The sequence below is a fragment of the Myotis davidii genome, unplaced genomic scaffold, assembly GCF_000327345.1.
Source record: "Myotis davidii unplaced genomic scaffold, ASM32734v1 scaffold370, whole genome shotgun sequence".
In the NCBI taxonomy this organism is placed as follows: domain Eukaryota; kingdom Metazoa; phylum Chordata; class Mammalia; order Chiroptera; family Vespertilionidae; genus Myotis; species Myotis davidii.
Genome location: NW_006288615.1, coordinates 15,729,161 through 15,751,071, shown reverse-complemented (window position 1 = coordinate 15,751,071; position 21,911 = coordinate 15,729,161). Strand labels below are relative to the sequence as shown.

Sequence of the window (21,911 nt, the reverse complement as noted above, 5' to 3'; positions counted from 1 at the left end):
ATAAAAAACCAAATTGAGGAAAGGGTCACAGTCACACTTAAGCAATTACCTTAAACTTTAAATAGCCACAGCACACGAAGGCATTCTAAAATAGAAGCAAGAGTCAGTAAAAAGACATCACAGAATTCAACATGCAATCTAATACCATATTCCCCCTTTCTGAGAGTTCTTAAAAGAAAACACAGATAAGTTCCCTTAGCTCCTTTCCAATCTATGCTCAACTTATATTTGCACATAACAAATAATAGACTTTCCACAGCTGATGGTTATCTTCTAGGTTCTAGGAAGTAAACCATATTAATGATCTAATTAAACTTATGACCAGTTTCCTTACCTACTGTTTCATGAAATATATACAATAAAAACAATTCAAAAAGAGAAAATTATTACACAAACATTTTACAGATTAAAAATGAAACTGATCTTTGTTAAACAACTTAGTACCTTCATGTTATATTTCAAAAACATTTACTCTAGCCCTAGTTGGGTGGGTCAGTGGTTGGAGTGTCGTCTTGTACACCAAAAGGTTGCAGGTTCCATCCCAGGTTGGGGCATATATGGGAGGTAACTGATTGATGTTTCTCTCTCCTATCAATGTTTCTCTCCGCCCCCCCCCTTCCTCTCTTTCTAAAATCAAAATAAAAACATACTTGGTGAGGATAAAAAAACAAAAACATTTACTCTAATGCTGTAGATAACAATTACAATACACTTAGACACTGTTAACAATTTGGTGTTAATTGATTTTAGTTATTTACTGCAGTTGATTATGTGATGTTTTGCATCTGGTAGTTGAATTATCAATGAATGAAATAGAATTTTTCCCTCAAAATTTCAAAAGTTATCCTTCCATAAATAACCTTTAGGCTTAAGTATACGTAAAGCAATTAAATATTTGAAACTAAAAAAGACCAATGGAAAACGTCCTGGCTGAATAATTACCCCAGATTAAATAACTACTGTTACATGATGCCCTCTTATATACCATGAAATAACTTATACATATCAAATTCTCATAAAAATGCTGACTTCTGTGTCTTGAAAATTCATTTTCTACTAACCACACAAACAATCAAACTTAGAAAGTAGTATATACATACAGTCTCTACTTCCATGTTGAACTGTGTTGCAAAGATAGCCACTCCTGGTGCTACAGGAAAGACACCATACAAAAATGCATAATTCGATAAACTTGTATGGTTTACTACATTGTCGCCCTTGTCCAAGACTTCCACCATTTCTCTGCACAGAAGTGGCAGCACCAGGCTGAAGAAACAAGAAATGCATCATCACTTGATATCCAAGCATGCTGGTCCCCAGGTGGTAAATTGTTCTAGTAAGGTTGGCGTTAGGTTATTCTTCTCCTTCCCAGAATACATGCATGCACATGTTCTCTGCATGCCTTCTGTGGACATTTTGTTGGAAGAATCAAGAACTCAACTTGAAATATTGGGGAGAAGAAAATCAGACTTTTTTTGCTCTACAGTAATTTTCTTGCAAAAAGTTTGTAAAAGTTGTAATAGCTGCTGTTTCTTGTTTCCTCTGTTAGTTCAAGGAAATGTTAAAAATATTGACAATCTGAGCAAACTCTTAAAAAGAAAATTACTAAACTCCTTTTTGAAAAACAAAGCTGATCTTTATAATGATTAAGGGTTTAGATGGTTCAGGTAATGATAACAATGATGCTCAATTAGGTTCTCAAAACCAGTAGAAAAATAGGTATCTTACAATGAGTTCTTCATCTTTGGAGAGACAAAAAGGTGTAGCAAAGGAACTGAAACAAGTGGAAATAGAGCAGAAAATTAGTGAAATCCAGACCCGGTGGAATCAATTATTAAACAGATCCTTTAGGATTCCATTAAAAAAGCACTATCAGTAGTAGCTGAGCTAATAGAGCTTTCCCTTAAAAAGAACAAGGTTGATGATACTGTAACAGCAGTACGTAGATCAGTGGTTCTCAACCTTCCTAATGCCGCGGCCCTTTAATACAGTTCCTCATGTTGTGGTGACCCCAACCATAAAATTACTTTCGTTGCTACTTCATAACTGTAATTTTGCTACTGTTATGAATCATAATGTAAATATCTGATATGCAGGATGTATTTTCATTGTTACAAATTGAACGTAATTAAAGCATAGTGATTAATCACAAAAACAATATGTAATTAGATATTTAATATGTGTTTTCCGATGGTCTTAGGCGACCCCTGTGAAAGGGTCGTTCGACCCCCAAAGGGGTCGCGACCCACAGGTTGGCGACCCACAGGTTGAGAACTGCTGACCTAGTGAGATGCACTAGGATGGAGTAAAGAACTACTCTTCTGTGTATTTAAAAAAAAATAGATGAAAATATTAAATAGGGATCAAAGACACAGAAAAAAGAGAGAATGAGAATATTTAAATTCTACTTATAAGTTAATAATACTATACTGTTAGAACCATATTTAGTACTGTACCAATACTAATTAATACTTCATTTTTGAAGAGCATAATACTACCATAAATAATATTCAGAATTTATTCTATTGTATTCTATTAAAAATTTGTATTCTATTAAAAATATAGAAACTATTTTATATTCCATTGGTCTCATAAATTTAACTGTCAATACAAGAGCTGAATTCAATAGTTAAGAATGCCCCAAGCACCTTGGGACAATCTTGCAGTAAAATCAATGTCATCTGCACCATGAAGTATAACGCCATGGCTAAGGAGCTAAGTAAGTTGTAGAACTATTAACTAAGGGTTTGATAACTTTTTATTTGACAGGCTAGGGTCAGATCGTTGATACTAATCATACATATTGACTTACTTATATTTAGAAATTTCAACCACCCTCAGAATTACAGAATATTTTCCCCAAATTGATGATAAAAACAGTTTATATTCAAAATTATTGTTCTCATCACAACTAAGATTTTAATGGATTTTAACAGATTTAGAAAACTCAGAAATCCTGCAAAATTACTTAAAAATATTACCAAAGTGGGACATTAGGAGATATTAAATAAAATTATATAAAAGCTGAAGAAAAACCAATAGTCTTTATCCTCTAACAGTAAAATGGAAAGGATAACCTACATGGAATAAGGAAAGGACTTTGCACAATACACCAACATCACATTTTCCTTTAAGTCACAATTATTCACGAGGAGAAATTATTATTATCAAACTGTTTGAAGGAGAAAATAGTTGCAGACACATCCCAATGAACTGAATAAATCAGATTTTCACAAAATATAATCATCAACTTACAGTTTAGCAGTAATGAGAAGAGTTAGTACAACAAATGCTGACTTCTTCAGGTTCCTTATTTTTCCTACCATTGTAAGACCAAGATAAAATAGAGCTGATCCAGAAAAAGAATTTGCAAGTCCATCAAGAAAATTTTCCATATATTCAGGCACCTTTTGATCAAGAATAAAATTAAAGGCAATGCCAACGAAGACCATAAATACTATTGGGTTCTGTATTACTCGCAGAAGTCCAAGTCCCACAATTTTTACTTTGCTTTGAGAAGCATTTTGACTGTCTTTCCACTTCTGGATTTCACAGAAGATGAACCCTATAGGGTTTAGCATCATAAGAGATATTGGTGCCACCAAATAAATGTACTGGAGATATTCTGGATATGTACTTTGATATAAAGCTTCAACTGCAAAACAAGAATTAAAATAGATTTTAAAATGATTGCCACAGAAACATATTAATAAGTTATGTGTATAACATTATCTGTAATTATAGCATATTATAAATTAAATCTAAATAATGCAGAACAACCACATTAGCCTTGTTTTGTAAAAAGATTTTATCAGGAAACTTGAAAAAAGGAAAAACATACTGTTAAATAACATTTAGCTTATAAAATAATAATCAACTTTTACAAATTATTTTTAGTAATACCCACTAAATTCTACTAAGTAGAGGCTTAGACTAGTCACAATAAAATGGAAGAATTGTTGAATTCTTAAAAGAAACAATTAAAGTAAAATGGTTATAACAGGATGTTTAAGTAATAATAGCAACAAGGTAGTTGGCTGTTGGTTCCCTTGAGAGAGAAGTTCCACTGGAGTGGTGAGGTAGAAGTCAGGATACAGAGGATTGAGGAGCAAGAGGCAGACAACAAATTCAAAAATGAACACTGATGTGACTAAGTCCAAGCTATGCTACAGAAAAGAGACTGGAGTCTCTACAAAGTCTAAGAATTAGATGCAGTGGGAAGTTTTGGAGTTCAGAGTAAGTCAGAGAATGAGCTATTGAATTTAATATTTCCCAGATGAGTAAGTCCAGGATAACCTAGGGTGGCCATGTTAGTTAGTGGCTGAAATGGAGTAGAGAAAAACATCACTGGAGATGAGGAGGTCAAGGGGACAGAGAAATTGATGGGTAGTTCACATGGATGCCAAGTCAAACAAGATAATGGCAAAACGTGGGGGCAGAGAAGATAACAGCCAGATACTCAAGTCTTCAATGAATGAGAAGGAATGACCAGAATGAGATCAGCAGATGATAGCAATGAGGCTGAGCATGAACCTCAAAGAGGCAATTTTTACAAAAGAGCAAATAATAATGGCCTCACACAGTGGTAGAAGGTGGCTATGAGGATGTCAGCCCTATCTACCGTTGCTCATGTAATATACAGGCGATGACAAAATGGGCAGCCTCCATTTGAGAGGAATGAAAGGGAATGCATGGCTTTAGGGAAGACCAGTGAAGATGCTGAAGAATTAGGGATGGAAAGGTGGATAAGAAATGTTTGGGAGGGGTATACAGTGGAGTCATGTAATGCACATTTAACAGAAATTCAACTACTCTCTAAGGAAGACAAAAGTCTTTTGGTTTTTTTTTCACAAAGCAGGTCCCCAAATGCAAATGAATTACTTCACTTGCTGTTCACTGAAGAACAACAATGCTAGAGAAAAAAAAAATCAGGCTGTTAGACTTAGGAGAAATGGTACAATATATACAAAATATGTGTGCTATATTTCGTAGGTGATTTAAGGGATTTTTCAAGGGTTTGACTGTACATGAACATAACCACTGCATAAGGTAAGTCTCCTTGGAAGTGGTACGTGGGTTGGATCAGACTTTTCGCAGTTTCTTGGCAGAAGTGGGGGTTGGTGACCTGGTCATGGGTTGATCAGGGCAACTTAGAGCCTTGAAGTAAGCAACCTGGTCTCTAGGCACATTTTTGGCAATGAGTTCTGAAATTATTCAAACTATTATATAAAGGCTGATGCCTAAATGATTTGAGGTTAAGAAAGATAAAAGAACAGCCACAATCACTCACCAGGAGAAAGGCAATCATGTGAAAAAATGTAAAAGATTAGCTTTCTCAATTTACATTAAGATAAAGTGACACTGGCAGGAAAATATATTAGTTTACTTACTCAGGATGCTTAGGTTCAGTTAATGTCATGCACATGTTCCATTAAAGTTATGCAACTAGTTTATATAACCTGTAGACGTTCACCTGTTCTCATTAGCTAAAGACGACGTTTTATAAGATTCAATTCCCTTCCTTTAGTTAAGCACATACAGAGGTCTATAATATCTCTGAAATGAAGCAGTGGTTAAACAAAACACATTTGATTACATAAAATTTCACAAATTCTTTCCAATTTTCAAACCAGATGGACTAGCTCGACAGTTCTTAGTGGTTTTCTTTCATGTTTCATAAGGTTTTATCTTTTAAGGAAGAATTACAGCACTTGCTCCCGGCAGGGTGGCTCAGTTGGTAGGAGTGTTATATGGTTCACCAAAAAGTTTCAGGGACAATCCCAGTCAGGGCACATATCTAGGTTGTGTGTTCAGTGCCCAGTCGGGGTGCATACGGGAAGCAACAAATGATGTTTCTCTCTCATCCATATCTCTCTCTCTCTCTCTCTCTCTCTCTCTCTCTCTCTCTCTCTCCCCCTCCCCCTTTTTCTTCCCTCTCCTATCCTCCCCTCCCCTCCCTCTAAAATCAACTTTTAAAAAACCATCCTCAGGTGAGGATTAGAAAAAAAAGCAGCACTTTTAATAACTATTTATAGGTAGCTAACTTTTTCTTTTTTTAAAAAATATATTTGATTGATTTTTTTACAGAGAGGAAGGGAGAGGGATAGAGAGTTATAAACATCGATGAGAGAGAAACAACGATCAGCTGCCTCCTGCACAACTACTGGGGATGTGCCCGCAACCAAGGTACATGCCCTTGACCGGTTCAGTCCGCAGGCCGACGCTCTATCCACTGAGCCAAACCGGTTAGGGCTAACTTTTTCTAATTAGATATTCTAAGAGAAAGCCCTAACTGGTTTGGCTCAGTGGATAGAGCGTCGGCCTGCAGACTGAAGATATTCTAAGAGAAAGGCGTCCATACCTGACCACCACTCAATTTTAAAAATGGAAAATATATTTTGGAAAAGCCTTGTGTTTTCAATCTGAACACAAGAATTTTCCCAAATGGCCAAGATAAAATACATAAACTTTGACAACTTACAGCTCACAAAGTCCCTTAAGTTAATGCCTTTTTCCAGAATTTACTTTCCTGGCACACTAGCATTTAATCACCAACATATAATAGACTTTAAATTGTCTTAAAGAGCAATACAAATTTGAGCAACCGTCTATTATTTATGGCTAGCCAATCACCAAGTACTTTCTTCTTTTTCAGATTTTGATACCATTGGTCAAAAATTTCAAAACTGGGTTACTTAATGTGTTTCCAACCAATATCCTTTTGATTTTTCTTGGCCACCCCTTCATCCATTTTATTCACTGCTGACAATATCATCTAAATCAGCGGTTCTCAACCTGTGGGTCAAGACCCCTTTGGCGGTCAAATGACCCTTTCACAGGGGTCGCCTAAGACCATCCTGCGTATCAGATATTTACATGACGATTCATAACAGTAGCAACATTACAGTTACGAAGTAGCAACGAAAATAATTTTATGGTTGGGTCACAACATGAGGAACTGTGTTTAAAGGGCCAGGAGGTTGAGAACCACTGATCTAAATCTTGACTTTCAAAAAATAAGATTTTCCCACAACTCTCACTGCCCAGAAGAATAGCTATAAAACCTTTCTTTTGACATTCACAGTCCAGTCTCCTCAACTGGCCCCTTATTTATCAGCTCATCTCCCTGGGAATGCTTAGCTATTCCTTAGTGCAAAGCCTCCATCAGCCAGTTTAATATCATAGTTACACCAGACAAATGCCAGGTTTATGACTAGTCCTACATGCTGACCGTCATCCCCCAACGTCTTGAAATCTCTTGTTTTTCATCTAACTCTTGTCTACTGTGTCAGGCCTGTCTCAGGTGCTGCTTCTTCCACCAAGTCTGCAATCTGTCTCATGGATATCCTCTTTTCTGGGTGACTCTGGTAACTGTGTCATATTAGTGCCACCTCAACTCATTCTATGTTCCTATAGCCCCCAGGTCCCAGCACAGTACTGAGAAAACCTGAAAATAGCTGCTGAGTGGAATTAACACATCAATGGATGTCAAAGGTTTCAGAGTAGGGATGTACCTTTTTAACACACAATAATTTATATCTAATTGTTGTTCATTAACCCGTTTTCTTTTTATATCCAAATTTTCTTCCCTTTTCATATTCTGAATATTTATAAAACAGGTTATTATTGGGGTATTTCCAGTTAGTTGGACAGGTATTTGAAGGCAAAAGTATAGTCTAGCGCAGTGATGGCGAACCTATGACACACACGTCAGAGGTGACACGTGAACTCATTTTTTTGGTTGATTTTTCTTAGTTAAATGGCATTTAAATATATAAAATAAATATCAAAAATATAAGTCTTTCTTTTACTATGGTTGCAAATATCAAAAAATTTCTATATGTGACACGGCACCAGAGATAAGTTAGGGTTTTTCCAAATGCTGACACGCCAGGCTCAAAAGGTTCACCATCACTGGTCTAGCGGGACAGGAAAAATTCGGGAATAAATAAATACTTGCTAAATTACTAAAAGATTATGGTTAAACATGGGAAATTTCAGTCCACTTCTGCCATTCATTTGCATAATTACTTAACATTATGTCTTTATAAATTAGTGCAATTCTTTTGCTACCAACCTGAAGATGATTTTTCAAATCTGAAAAAAAAATATATGAAAGCAGCGACCCTTACTAACAAATTAGATTTATAATCATTATATCAACTATTAAGCTCTAATTATTAATTAGAAATAAGGCTCTTGGGGGTGAGGAGAAACCCATTATGAGGAATTATTACATAGCTTTGAAGAACTAAGAGATAAATTTAACCACCCACTGTGGCTCCTATTTTAATTCTGGCAGATCTTCAAGCCCTAGCAAATACCACAAAGACCCAGATAAGATCATTCTATTGTTTAATGGCATATAGTTAAACGCTTCATTTTCTTTTTGTTTACAGCTCAAACACTAGAGCATAATTATGATTAGCCAGGATACTTATCTATCAGCATTGTTAAAGGAATAAATTACAGGATTTAACTATGCCCTATTAGTATCTTTTAATGACCAAGGCAAGAAACCATTCTGATGTGCTGCAATCAACATTTCACCTTGGTTTCCTCTCACACTCACATTTCTTTTTTTTTTAAATGGAGTTTTCACATTTTTAAAATATATATTTCTTTATTGATTTCAGAGAGGAAGGGAGGAGAGAGAGATAGAAACATTAATGATGAGAGAATCATTGATCGGCTGCCTCCTGCACACCCCCTACTGGGGATTGAGCCTGCAACCCAGGTATGTGCCCTTGGCTGGAATCGAACCCGGGACCCTTCAGTCCGCAGGCTGACGCTGTATCCACTGAGCCAAGCCAGGCAGGGCACACTCATATTTCTTTAAGTACCTTTGAGAAGAATTGTTTTTAAGCCCTGGCCAGTCTGGCTTGATTGGTTGGAGCATTGTCCCGTACACCAAAAGGTGGTGGGTCCAATTCCCGGTCAGGGCAACCCAGATTGTGGGTTCATGTGTAGGAGGCTGATCCATGTTTGTCGCTTACACTGATGTTTCTCTCCCTTCCTCTCTCTAAAATCAGTTGGAAAAAAAAGAAAAGGAATTGTTCTTAAGAAACGGACAGCTTCAGTGTGTAGTTTTCTGTCCCTGAATATAGATAATTCATTTTTGATTTAGTTTCATAGACCGTTATAACTGTCATAGTATAGAGAAAAAGGAAAAAATGACTGTCCTTTACTTTTATTCATTATCTGCCTTCTCCCGAGTCACCTGTAAACTGGATTGATGTTATGAAACAAATGCAGTCTTAAAAAGGGTATGTCTTATAAGCTGTGATGTTTATCTGTGAACAAGAGAGTGGAAATTCCTGGGAGAGGCCACATAAACTGAAAAGGTCTTCTCTCTAGAGCAGCAGTTCTCAACCTGTGGGTCGCGACCCCTTGGGCGGTCGAACGACACTTTGACAGGGGTTACCTGAGACCATCCTGCATATCAGATATTTACATGACGATTCATAACAGTAGCAACATTACAATTATGAAGTAGCAACGAAAATAATTTTATGGTTGGGTCACAACACGAGGAACTGTATTTAAAGGGCCTGAAGGTTGAGAACCACTGCTCTAGAGACACAATCTTTTCTGTTCACAATGAACCAGGCCAGAAGGCAGATGGGCATGGACAGCAACAGTAAATCACCTCACTGGAGCAGACACACAGCCTGCAGTTCTGTACCACACCTTCCAATCTGCAGATATATGAAAAAGCACTCCTGACTATACTCTTGGATTCTGGTAAAGGTATTGTTTACCATCTAATATTACAGAAGCTCTTATGCTATTTGTGATTTAAAATGCTGAAAAAACACACAAGTACTACAACTCAAAATCTATAACCATAATCATTGGGGAAATTGAGTTCTCACGCTGCTGGGAACATGATTATTACCAGATTCACTGATTTAATGTGGGACATAGGAAAAGTAGTGATGAATATGGTTGACTACAGTTTTCAGTTGGAGAGTCTGCCTCGATATGAAAAGAAACAGACTTAATTTAATAGGTCTTTTCCACTACTATTCATTTTGTGAAATATTTTTAGATTAATGCAAAGATAATAAAATGTTGATTCCCTGTGAAAGTAAAGTATTACAAGGGCTAGTTGAGTCTTCTGAAGGTTAAATGGGCATGTTATACAACTGTGTGGCATAGAGAATGTCCAGGGTTTAGAACCAAAGACCTAGGTGTGGGTCTCAGGCACCTGTAAGCTATCTGACCTGGGACAAGGCAAATAAATCTCTGTAAGCCTGTCTCCTTACTTAAAAATGAGGATAATGATATCTGCCCCACCTCAAATGAGGTAAGTAAATAAGAAAGAACTCTGTCAACTATAGAGTTACAAATGTTAGTTCTATTTAGTTATGGGCTCACTAATCTACAAGAACATGAAACTATATACTTACAGTTTGTGTCTAAATTAAGATACTGCAACATTTATTAAATATTTAACACTATTGTACTGAGCCACTGCCCAGGCCCTTATACCATAAATACCTTGACAAATTTACATTATTAATGCAACTCTGAAGAGATAGATAAACACATTAACTTCTTGCTTTTATTTCCAAAGTCTTTATTTTAATGCTTGGTTCATTCTTAATTTTAAATTTCAATAACCTTAAAGGAACACCTATCTAGTTTCTGACTATTTACAGCTCAGTTATATAAGAGCCTAGTTTTTTTCTCTCTCATAAACCTGCTGCTTTACTCATGGTTATTTAATTTTAAGGTATACCTCTGTTTCTAGTAAAAGAGATGGAGGAGGGTCAAAGGAGGAGAAAGATGAAAAGTAGAGTCCACCAAAATCCTCTTGGTGCCAGTAATGAGATAATCTGAGGGGTGGGGGCGGGTTAAAACCACACGATAAGAAATCTGAAAGTTAATGGTAGATTTCAATTGTCCATTTTGTTAAGTTTTTTATAGTCTCTGTTCAGAAGCTACATCATCAGAGAGGCCTTTACTGATCCTCAACCTCAAGTAGCACCTTCTCATTCCTATCCCTCTATAATACTATTTTACTTATTTTTATGGCCCTTGTCATTATTTTAATTTTAATTTAATTTTTCCACTAAAATGTACAAGAATGTTGTTCACAGGTGTATTCCAGCAGCTAGCAGAGTCACTGGTACATAACAGGTCCCTATCAATGAACAAATGAATGAATGACTAGATCTGTAATATTCAGGTCCTCACTTTATAATACATGATCAAAGCACAACATAAACTTTAATTTAAAAATAAAAATATAAGCAAGTAGTTACTAAATGTACATTTTCTTTTTTTTTTTTAAATGGCAGTTTTACACTTTATTTTAAATATATTTTTATTGATTTCAGAGAGGAAGGGGAAGGGAGAGAGAGATAGAAACACCAATGATGAGAGAATCATTGATTGGCTGCCTCCTGCATGCCCTCTACTGGGGATCGAGCCCACAACCCGAGCATGTGCCCTTGACCGGAATCGAACCTGGGACCCTTCAGTCCATAGGCTGACACTCTATCCACTGAGCCAAAACAGCTAGGGCAAAATGTTCATTTTCTTAGTGGCAGAGTGTTCTGGAAAAAAATGATGTTTCAAGATATCTCAATATCCCAAACTGGTATGTTCCATTAGGAAAACATACACACAAAGAAACATAAAATTAGATTGCTTAAAGCGTTGGAATGATGAAGAAGGAAAAGTTGGAAAGGTGAAAAAGCCCTCACTGCTTTTGTTCTTAAACAAAAAATTAACTTTAACTAAAGTACAGTGGGGCCTTGACTTACGAGTGTCCCAACTAACAAGTTTTTTGAGATACGAGCCATCTCTCGGCCGATTTTTTGCTTTGAGTTGAGTTGTGAGTTAAAATTTGGGTTATGAGCCAGCTTCAGATATCCCACCGCTAGTTGGCGCAGTGAACATCACAGTCATTTGACATACGAGTAATTTGAGTTACAAGCTCCGTCACGGAATGAATTAAACTCGTAAGTCAAGGCCCCACTGTACATTGACATTTTGAAAAACAACTAAAAAATGAGCTTTAATGTAAAATCCTTTATAATAAAACCCTAATATGCAAATTGACCAAATGGCAGAATGACCAGTCGCTATGACTCACACTGACCACCAAGGGGTAGACACTCAATATAGGAGCTGCCCCCAGCCCACAGGCCCCGACTGATGGCGGGGGCGTGGAGCTGGTGAGTGGGCAGCGCCAGGCCACCAACCAAGGTGGGTGTCAGTGGCGGCCCTCCAGATCAGCCCTGATTGCCGACCAGGCTTAGGGACCCTACCCGTGCACGAATTTCGTGCACCAGGCCTCTAGTAATATATATTCTAGATGGTAAGAAAAATAAGGAATGAAAAAAGTCACTCATAAAATTCCACTGCTAACATTTAGTAATGACTTTTTATACAGACATATACCTATCTCTTTTACATAATTTAAATCAGAATCTGATCTCTTCTGGAAATTATACTTCTTTCATATATGATTATTGAGAAGAAAAAGAATACTATTAGAAAGAAAATTCACAAAGTTTATTTGGATTTGACCATTTGTTTTAGGTAGACCTTTCAAGAACTCAAATTCTAAAGTTAAGAAAAAATATAACTCATCCTAATTTAAGATATAGCTAAGAAAAAAGTACAAAATATTTCTTAGATATAAGAGTACTGTATCACTAACAAATGCTTAGATAAATTAAAATGCTTATATCCTGGTACCTTCTAAAACACTTGAATTTTTTAGAAACTTGAAAAATATAAAATAACTTACCTATAGGGTATCCCAGTGCAAAGTCATTACTTTGTGTAGCAAAAATAGGGAACAGTCCAGCTTTGCTAAATCGACTATTAGGACTGGCAACTAATAAGGTTAATACACATACAGTGAAAAATACAGAAGCTTTGGCAATTAAGATGCTATATAGGAAAGACCAATCCACATTGGAAAAATTAAGTACCACCATGTTTTTGAATAATAAAGCTGGAAGTGCAAATCTGGAGACAAAATTTCCCAGTCCTTTGGCCTGTGTTGATGTTATGACATTGGTCCTTCCTGCTATATAACCACAAAAGACTATACCAAAGCATTCTAGTAAGGCTGGAAAAAGCCTTGTTATTGACATCGAAGATGAGTCATTAGTGGAATTAAATCCATGCATTACTGTTGAGGACAAAGTCGTGGTCATATTGACTGCAATGGTTAAGTTCTTGGCAGGCAAATCAGAAAAAGAACTCATTTTCTTTCACCCTCCAACTCCAACCAGATCTCTGGAAAGAAGGAAGAAAGGTTCAGTGTGACAATCAGTAGGAAGAATTCTAATTGAAAGGATACATTGGCAAACCTAGACTTATTAAATGGCCAAATAAATAACACATACTTTTCTTAAACTACCATCAGAGAAAAATGCAAGCAATAAGAGGGCGGCAGCGGTGGGGGGAGTGTTTCCTCACTAACAGTAACCTCTTTACTTTCAAAGGTGGTCAGTGCAAAATATTCATGTTGCTGTCCTATATTCAATATCAGACCTGAGTAATACAGCTGCAGTGGTGCCCCGGGGTCCTTTCCAGTGGTCCACCCTTGAGCTTACCTACTGATTAAGAGCATGGAGCTCACAGAGTCTCTGCTGAATATTCACCTGCATTCAACTTCTCCAGAAATTTCAGAAATTCTCAGGGTTACGTCAAGGAGATACACTAGACAGAAGGGGCCTTTCCTGCCTGTGGCCATACTTGAGTATAGGATAGGACGAAGGGTATAGTACAGTGTCCCTTATCAACTTTGAACCAGTAACATATTTTAGGTATCACTTTCATCATCTGTATAATAGTACCCACCTAATAGGACCTTGAGATGATTCAAGTAAAGTCCTTACAATCACATTTGGAACAAAGTAATCCCTTAACAAGTGTTAAATATAATTTTGGTAGCATATTAAGAGAGATAATGAAACAAAAAATGATGGCATTCCACCAACCTACTCTTAGTTCCTTTTATACCAGCCACACATTGGCATTCTTGAATGTCCCAGTCCCTTTGTGCTACATGGACTTTGCACATGCAGTTAACTTTGAAATGTTCTCTTCTCTACCCACCCACCACTCCCTATATACTAACGCCTACTCATCCTCTAAATCACATAGTCCAGGAGTTGCTTCTATCAGGTAAGGTTTCTCTAACCCTACAGCCAGGCCACAATTCTTTCTCAAATATAATCATGTTCCTTAGGTTTGGCCACTTTTCTCATTTTATAATTATACTATGCGTTAGAGTGGCTATTTGTTTTATGTCTACCTCCTTTAGTAGACTTTAAGTGCCACAGAAACAGAGTCTGTGCATGTTTCTACTTATTGTTATGTTCCTACCACCTAAAATAGTGCATGGCACACAAGAGACTCCATATGTATATTTACTTCATTTTTTAGTGAATCAATGTTCTCTTTTAGGAACTATCTAGTTCATAGACAGAAATCTCTTTTTTTTATGATAAAGTATTCTAAGTTTTTCACTACAGTAACAGGCCCAAGACCACACAATGTGTTCTAAAATGTTTTAAAGCTGTTCATTAAATGTTAAAGAACACAAATGTGTTGTAAAATGTCCTACAGATGTTCAAAAAAATGCTCAAGCAAGGAATGCTAATATTATAATCAGACTCCCCTCTTGCTGCCAGGGACACATGAGCATGAAGTTTAGACAATTGCAACTAATCAGCTCTTATTAGTAACCTGAAGTTAACATGGCAGCAACTGCCAATTTATAAGTAATTATTCCGGTTAATCATCTAAAGTGACCTTATATAAGGTAGAAAGTAGAAAAGCTCATTCCCGAAATGTGCAATGCCCAGATTAAGTTCTCAAACATCTACATCACATTAAAAAGACCCTGGTGGCAGGCCAGAGACCAGCAATAACTGATACTCAGGGGTGTGAACGAGATAATTTTCTCTGTGCTACCCTGGTATAAACGGAACCATTTAAAAACTTACATTTAGCCGAAACCGGTTTGGCTCAGTGGATAGAGCGTCGGCCTGCGGACTGAAGGGTCCCAGGTTCGATCCCGGTCAAGGGCATGTACCTGGGTTACGGGCACATCCCCGGTCGGGGCTGTGCAGGAGGCAGCTGATCGATGTTTCTCTCTCATCGATGTTTCTAACTCTCTATCTCTCTCCCTTTCTCTCTGTAAAAAAAAATCAATAAAATATATTAAAAAACCCCACAAAAAACAAAAAAAACCTTACATTTAATCTGGATCAGGACAAGTATTTTTCTACTGGGATTAGAAAGGAGTAGTCACTATACACAAAACCTACAATATTCACATACCTGAAGTTTAGCAAGTCAGCATCCAATTATATCCTGGGAAAGCTATTGGTTGGTACAGGTACTCATAGTTGAAGTAGGAGCTGGTAAACAATTAAACAAAGGTGTTAAACATTTGGAGCCATTAAAAGTCAGTGCTAAAGAATAAGGTGATAAAGTAGCCCAGTTTTCTGTTATTTTTTTAAAATATAGTTTTATTCATTTCAGAGAGGAAGGGAAAGGGAGAGAGAGAGAGAGAGAGAGAGAGAGAGAGAGAGAGAGAGAGAGAGAGAAACATCAATGATGAGAGAGAATCATTGATTGGCTGCCTCCTGCACGCCCCCTACTGGGGATTGAGCCCACAACCAGGGCATGTGCCCTTGACCGGAATTGAACCTGGGATACTTCAGCCCACAGGCCAAAGCTCTATCCACTGAGCCAAGCTGGCGAGGGCTTCTGCTATTTTTTTCAAAGTTCTCTATATGTATTTCTTTGTCTGGAGTATTAATAACTGATACAGCTCACTACCCCTTATTTGTACCACACTCACATTATCAATGCATTCCAATAGTTCTTAAACCAATAGTTTTAACTAAACTAGTAGTTGTTCAGTGAGAAGAGTCAAAAAGGCATGAACCCAATTTTGGGCCTTATCTCTTATCAAACTTTTGGTCACGTTACCTAGCCTGACAGAAGCTTAGCTTCTTTAACTATAAAATTAGAGTAAAAATCTCCTTAGAAGGATATTGTGAGGATTGGAGATTTTATACTAAGCTTATAGTTTATCACAAAGTAGGTCTTCAAAAAATGGTATCTTTGACCCAGAGATCCCACTCCTGGGAATATATCCTAAGAATCCTGAAACACCAATCAGAAAGAATATACACACCCCTATGTTCATAGCAGTGTTATTTACAATAGCCAATATTTGAAACCAGTCCAAGTGCCCATCAGTAGAGAAGTGGGTAAAAATACTGTGGTACATTTACACAGTGGATTACTATGTGGCTATAAAAAAGAAGGAACTCTTTCTTACCTTTTGCAACAGCATGGATGGACCTGGAGATTATTATGTTCAGTGAAATAAACCAGACAGAGAAAGATAAGTACCATATGATCTCACTTATATGTGGAATCTAATGAACAAAATAACCTAACGAACAAAATGGAACCAGGGGCATGGATACGTGGAACAGACTGACAGAGTTTAGAGGTAAAGGAAATGGGGGAGAGGGGTTGTATGAAAGAAGGTGGAGATTAGCCAAAGAACACATATGCATAGGCCATGGAGACAGACAACAGTGTGGTGAAGGCCAGGGGGGCTGGGTGAAGGTGGGTCAGGGGGTAGGGGGATGGAGGACGTCTGTAATAGTGCCAATACATTTTTTAAAATGGTAGCAATTGCTATTAGGAGCTGTACCGTAGTCCTAATTATTATAAGAAGAATAACAAATTAAATATACTGTATTGCCCTATGTCAGTTCTTCAAACAATATTTGGTATTAAAAATCCTTCAACTAAAATAGAGGGACAGGATGGGTCATAAGTTTATCTGTTTTTATTTTATACCAAACAATTAAGAGGAGTTCAATTTAATTTAGTTTGATCTTAAATAGTTGTTAGCAGGGAAGGGACAACTCTTCATTTTTCTCAAGGTGATGGTCGAATAGTTGTAGTAACGTCCAGGTTTAACTTTCAGTTAGTTGAAAATTAAGAGAAAAACAGAAAAGTAATTTTCCCCTTTTCCATGAGGTTTCTTTTAATGTTCCTCAACATTATAAAGGGAATACCTGCTAGTTGAGGGGAAATCAAAATAATTAAAAAGGACTTATAAAGTTTTTATCTTATTTAAATTCCCCCCACCCGTCCCCTGGGGGAGGAAAATGTGCTATCCAAAGCATTCTTTTAAAATAAACAGGAACCACAGTAATGGGAGTTTCTTTAAAAAGTTACATCCAGTTTTTTCATCTCATTAAAACAAAGCTCACTGTGTAACAAACACACTGACCTGTCAGTAAAAGAGGCAGCGGTGGACACATGCTATATACAAACCACTTCAGGCTGCTGCCCACTGGTATTTGTTTCGATAACACCAGAAAACCACTGACATTATAATTGCTATGAAGTAAAAATCGGGAAGAGGGTTTCCGGATTAAATTCAAAGAGAAAGCTTTAAACTCCCAGGCTGTCCATTTCCCCTTGATCCCAGGGAACAGCGTAAGAGGGTGGTACTATTCAAGCACCCTCCAACAGCAATAGACACACCATCCACCCACGCCCGCTGCTTGTGGGGAACCAAATGTCCTTGCCCAGGACCCAGCGTGGGGAGCCCTGTGCAGGGCTCTTCCTTGTAGACTTTGGCCCTCCAAGGGAAGGGTGTGGAGAGCCGCTAACCGCACAGGCCGCCGAGAGCAGCTGCCACCCAATGCCCGGCAGCAGCAGCAGAAGTGGGCAGGCAGCGAGGGGTCTGCGGCTGGGATGGCCAGCTGGTCCTTCAGGCTCCCCTGGGCATGGGCGTCACCACGTCAGAGTCACTGACATGCTCTGAAAGGGGGTAGGGGAGGAAATTGGGGGCAACTCTCCAAGTGCACGGGCAGAAGGTCCCAGGAGGGCAGATACCGACGGCGCCCTTTGGGATAAAGGGAAGAACCCGAGAATGACAGGGTGGAACGAGGTGCCCCTCGAACTAGGGAATGGCAATCCTGTTCCCAGAAGGGACAAGCAAGCTGCCCCTGCCCCTACGTAAGCCTTCCCGGTGGCCCCCCACGTCCTAAAGGCGGGCGCTGCGGGGCAGAGGCGGGCGGGCACAGGCAGTGGGCTTCGGGCCTGGGAGCCGAGGGCTGGGCGCTGCCCACCTGCTCAGATCCAGGGGGCGGGGGACACCGGGGGCCCATCTCACCTGCTACGTCTGCAGCCCCGGGGCCGCGAGGAGAAGGGAGTCGGTGCTCGCGGGGGCCAGGCAGGGAGGAGATCACCGTCATCTCCTGCGCACAGCGCCCCTCGCAGAGAGCTGCGGGCTGCCGGCTGCAGGAGCTCAGTCACGTTCCACGAAAGTGAGGTACAGAGAAGCGGTGGCCGGGTCAGCTCCTCCTGGGCCGGCCCTGCGGCCCCGCCTCGCCTCCTGGCCCCGCCCCTTCCCGGCCCCGCCCCTCTCACAGGCCCCGCCCTTCGCCGCGAGCCTCCCAGCCTCCCAGCCTCCGGGCCCACCCTCATGCTCCGCCCCCGCCTCCTCGATGAGGAGACTCAGGGTGCCAGGCCCCGCCCCCAGCGAGCGGCCCAATCACTAGACTCAGGAGGCGGGACTTCCGGCCGCCCGGCTCCCGCAAGATGGCGGCCGCAGTGGGTAATCGTCGTGTCGTGTTTTCCTAAACTCAGTTCAGAGACCTTTAATCTTTCCCTCTAACCCCAGCGTCGTCGTGCCATCCGCCAATTCCTCTCTTTGTTAACCTAGTCATGTTTATGGCCCAGAGTTTAAGCGGGAGGATTTAAATAAGAATCAGACCTGGTTCAGAATCCCGCCTTCCTCTTTCTCAAGGCAGCGTGACCTTGACTTGGCTAACTCAGATTTAAATGTCTGTGAAGCTTTAGCACTGTGCTTAATTTAGAATGAGCTCCCGGTCCCTGCCTGGCTGTGTTTATATTTTGAGGGGAACTACCTGCATATCCCCTTGGTCTCCCAAGAGGAAACTGGTTGTGTATTCGTGGAAAACTTCCAGAGCTTCTTGAATGAAGGGGTCCCGAATACGGTAGATCCTCCAATAGCACCTTTGCTTTCACGTGGTTTGTTATAACGCTGATGAAATTCCAAGAATGTAAATCTTGTGTATATTAATTTGTTATATGTTGTTTCCTTGCAGTTCCAAGAACCTATCCATAGTGTTAGGTGATTAGAACTCCGTTTGAAACCAGAAGGAATCCTGTATTTGACTTAGTCCTTTGGAAGGAAAACTATTTCAAACTTAAAAATGTTTATAACCTGATCCCACTTAATATCTCCCCAAGCGTCACTACAAGAGAACATTTATTTGGACAATCTCAGAGACAGAAGAAGTAATCTGTCGAAGAAATGGGTTTAGGAAACAAGTTATAGAGGCAGAGGAAGGGCCCTTGGAGCTTGGGAGTGAGGAAGGTAATGGTAAGTGCCTGGGGGAACCGGAGAGGCATGGGGTGCTCCCGGAAGGGAGAGCACCTGGGTCCATCCTAAGGGTTTTAAGGGTGACGTTTTTAGGGGAAGTCCCAGGGGTAGATTTCAGTAGAATATTCAGCAGTTTTCCAGGTTTGTCCTTTCAGGGTTGTGGTTCCTATTGATAGATTGGCTGGCACCAGGGCAGAGGGTCATGATTCAATGCAGCTGGCCCTGAGGTCAACCATGGCATTGCTTGTCTGGTTCTGTGGCTATTCTGGCCTGGAGCTGAAATACAACTGAAGCCTAGATGTTATCTCTAGGGATGAAAGGTCAGGGGGTCCAAACTGCATGACCAGTATATGCTAGGGGAGGAAAGGTCACCCTAGGGAGTCACCCAGGGCTTTTCAAACTGGTGACCTTCTGTATCTGGTCCATCGTCATTGCTCTGCTCTTGTCTGTCTAACTGTTATAAAAGGATCTGAAAAGTAAGCAGGAAAAAAATGGTCAGAAACTGAAACTATAGAAAAGTTACGTATTCTGCTCCTGTTCTCACTTCACCTTTGTTTCCAATTGTTAAAAAAACCACAGGCCAAAAATGAAGTCACTTTTGCTGGGCCACGTCACTAAACTGGGGCTAATACTTAACATATTCACAGTTTCAGTATCTAATTTTTAAAAAATAATTATGAATGTAATAAATAATTATAAAATACAGGATGGGCCAAAAGTAGGCTTACAGTTATTCATATGAACAATAATACAACAATTAAAAAATATTATAAGAATAAACTCATGTACTCACAACTGTAAATCTGTTTTTGCTCCATCCTCTATTCACATAAATTTGAAAGGAATGAAGTAAAAATTAACACCTATTGATAACATTTTACTATACCATTTTTTCTATGAATATAAGACTAAGAAAAATAACATCACACAATAGGCATGATTTTTATACGCATGACTTTTAGCAACATCCTATATAATAAATGCCTAATACGCTAAGTGTCTGGTCGTCTGGTCATCCATTCAACCAATCAAAGCATAATATGCTAATGATATGCTAAGGCCGTTCAATGCTCGCTATGATGTGCACTGACCACCAGGGGACAGACGCTCTGAATGGTAGGTTAGCTTGCTGCTGGGGTCTGGGCGATTGGGACTGAGCAAGACAGGCTGGACATACCCTGGAGCTCTCCCCCAGTTTCCTCACGGGAGTTTGACCAGGAGATCGTTCGCTTGCTATGACATGTGCTGACCACCAGGGGGAGACGTGGAACAAAGGAAGGCCCCCATTGGCAGCTGGAAGGCCCAGAGCAGCCCTGATCGCAGACCAGGCCTAAGGACCCTACCGTGCATGAATTTCATGCACCGGACCTCTAGTTTTTTATCAATAATATATAATTAACTTTTATCCATAAATATGGGTCTTTTAATACTGACTATTGAAATTTGAGGGTAATCTTTTTGGAAAAACTAGGAACTCTAAGCTATTCATAAAGTCTAATAAAAGATGAGTATATAAGTGGAAGATAAAGTAGTACAAATGATTAGAGTGATTTAAAAGGTGTTGTTTGACTATGTCTAGGGCTTGCTTTTTCAGCACATGTACTTAAATTGAATAGGTCTAATATGATTTCAAGTTTCTTTAAAATTATTTAGTTTCTTTAAACTCTCATCTCCTTCTCAATAGCACCAATTTCTCTTTAGGAATCTATGAAGCTTCAGAGAAGTTGACTTCACTCTGCCTTCAGAGGTGACACAACCTAGGCATCCAGTACATTCTATTCCTTTGGACTCAAAGATTGAGTCAGGGTGGGTATTGGCTCTAAGGCAGTTTGATACAATGACTCTTAGGACTTTTGCTGAGAATGCTGAGGTTCTCTTTCCTGTTAGACAAGAGGAAGATGCTGGACCATGAGAGGACCCAGTCTTAGAATGATGCAGACACCCAAGAAGGCATAGCGGAGAGAAGTAAATATATGGATCCTTGATGACAAATTGAGTTGTAGAATCATGCTGCACCTGAAGCCAGTCAGCCTGTGGACTTCTCATTCATGTGAGCCAATCCATTTTTTAAAATTTTTTTCTTTTTGGCCTTGCTTTTTTTTCTTTATTGATTAAGGTATTACATATGTGTCCTTATCCCCCCATTGCTCCCCCTACCCCCCCAACCCCAACTCATGCCCTCATTTGCCTGGTGTCTGTGTCCATTGGTAGGCTTATATGCATGCATACAAGTCCTTTGGTTGACCTCTCCCCCTTACCCCCACTCTCCCCTACCTTCCCTCTCAGGTTTGACGGTCTGATCGATGCTTCTCTGTCTCTGGATCTGTTTTTGTTTATCAGTTTATGTTGTTCATTATATTCCATAAATGAGTGAGATCATGTGTTATTTTTCTTTCATTGGCTTATTTCACTTAGCATAATGCTCTGCAGTTCCATCCATGCTGTTGAAAATGGTAAGAATTGCTTCTTTTTTGTTCATGCA

At 39.2% G+C, this 21,911-nt stretch overlaps 1 protein-coding gene across 3 annotated transcripts in view; it reads right to left on the bottom strand.

Annotated features, from left to right (window-relative positions):
• Window positions 1-18,426, bottom strand: part of GPR155 (G protein-coupled receptor 155) — a 43,415-nt gene extending 24,989 nt beyond the window's left edge. For 2 of the 3 annotated variants that reach the window (XM_006760600.2, XM_006760602.2), the window contains exons 1-5: window positions 18,194-18,426; window positions 15,319-15,398; window positions 12,767-13,263; window positions 3,256-3,655; window positions 1,101-1,266 (exon numbers count right to left, since the gene is read on the bottom strand). In XM_006760600.2, the coding sequence (XP_006760663.1) occupies window positions 1,101-1,266; window positions 3,256-3,655; window positions 12,767-13,232 (1,032 nt within the window). In that variant the 5' untranslated portion in view covers window positions 13,233-13,263; window positions 15,319-15,398; window positions 18,194-18,426. Of the gene's footprint in view, window positions 1-1,100; window positions 1,267-3,255; window positions 3,656-12,766; window positions 13,264-15,318; window positions 15,399-16,330; window positions 16,354-18,193 lie in introns of all 3 variants that reach the window. The other variant, XM_006760601.2, reaches the window with a different exon arrangement.
• Window positions 18,427-21,911: the final 3,485 nt, after the last annotated feature.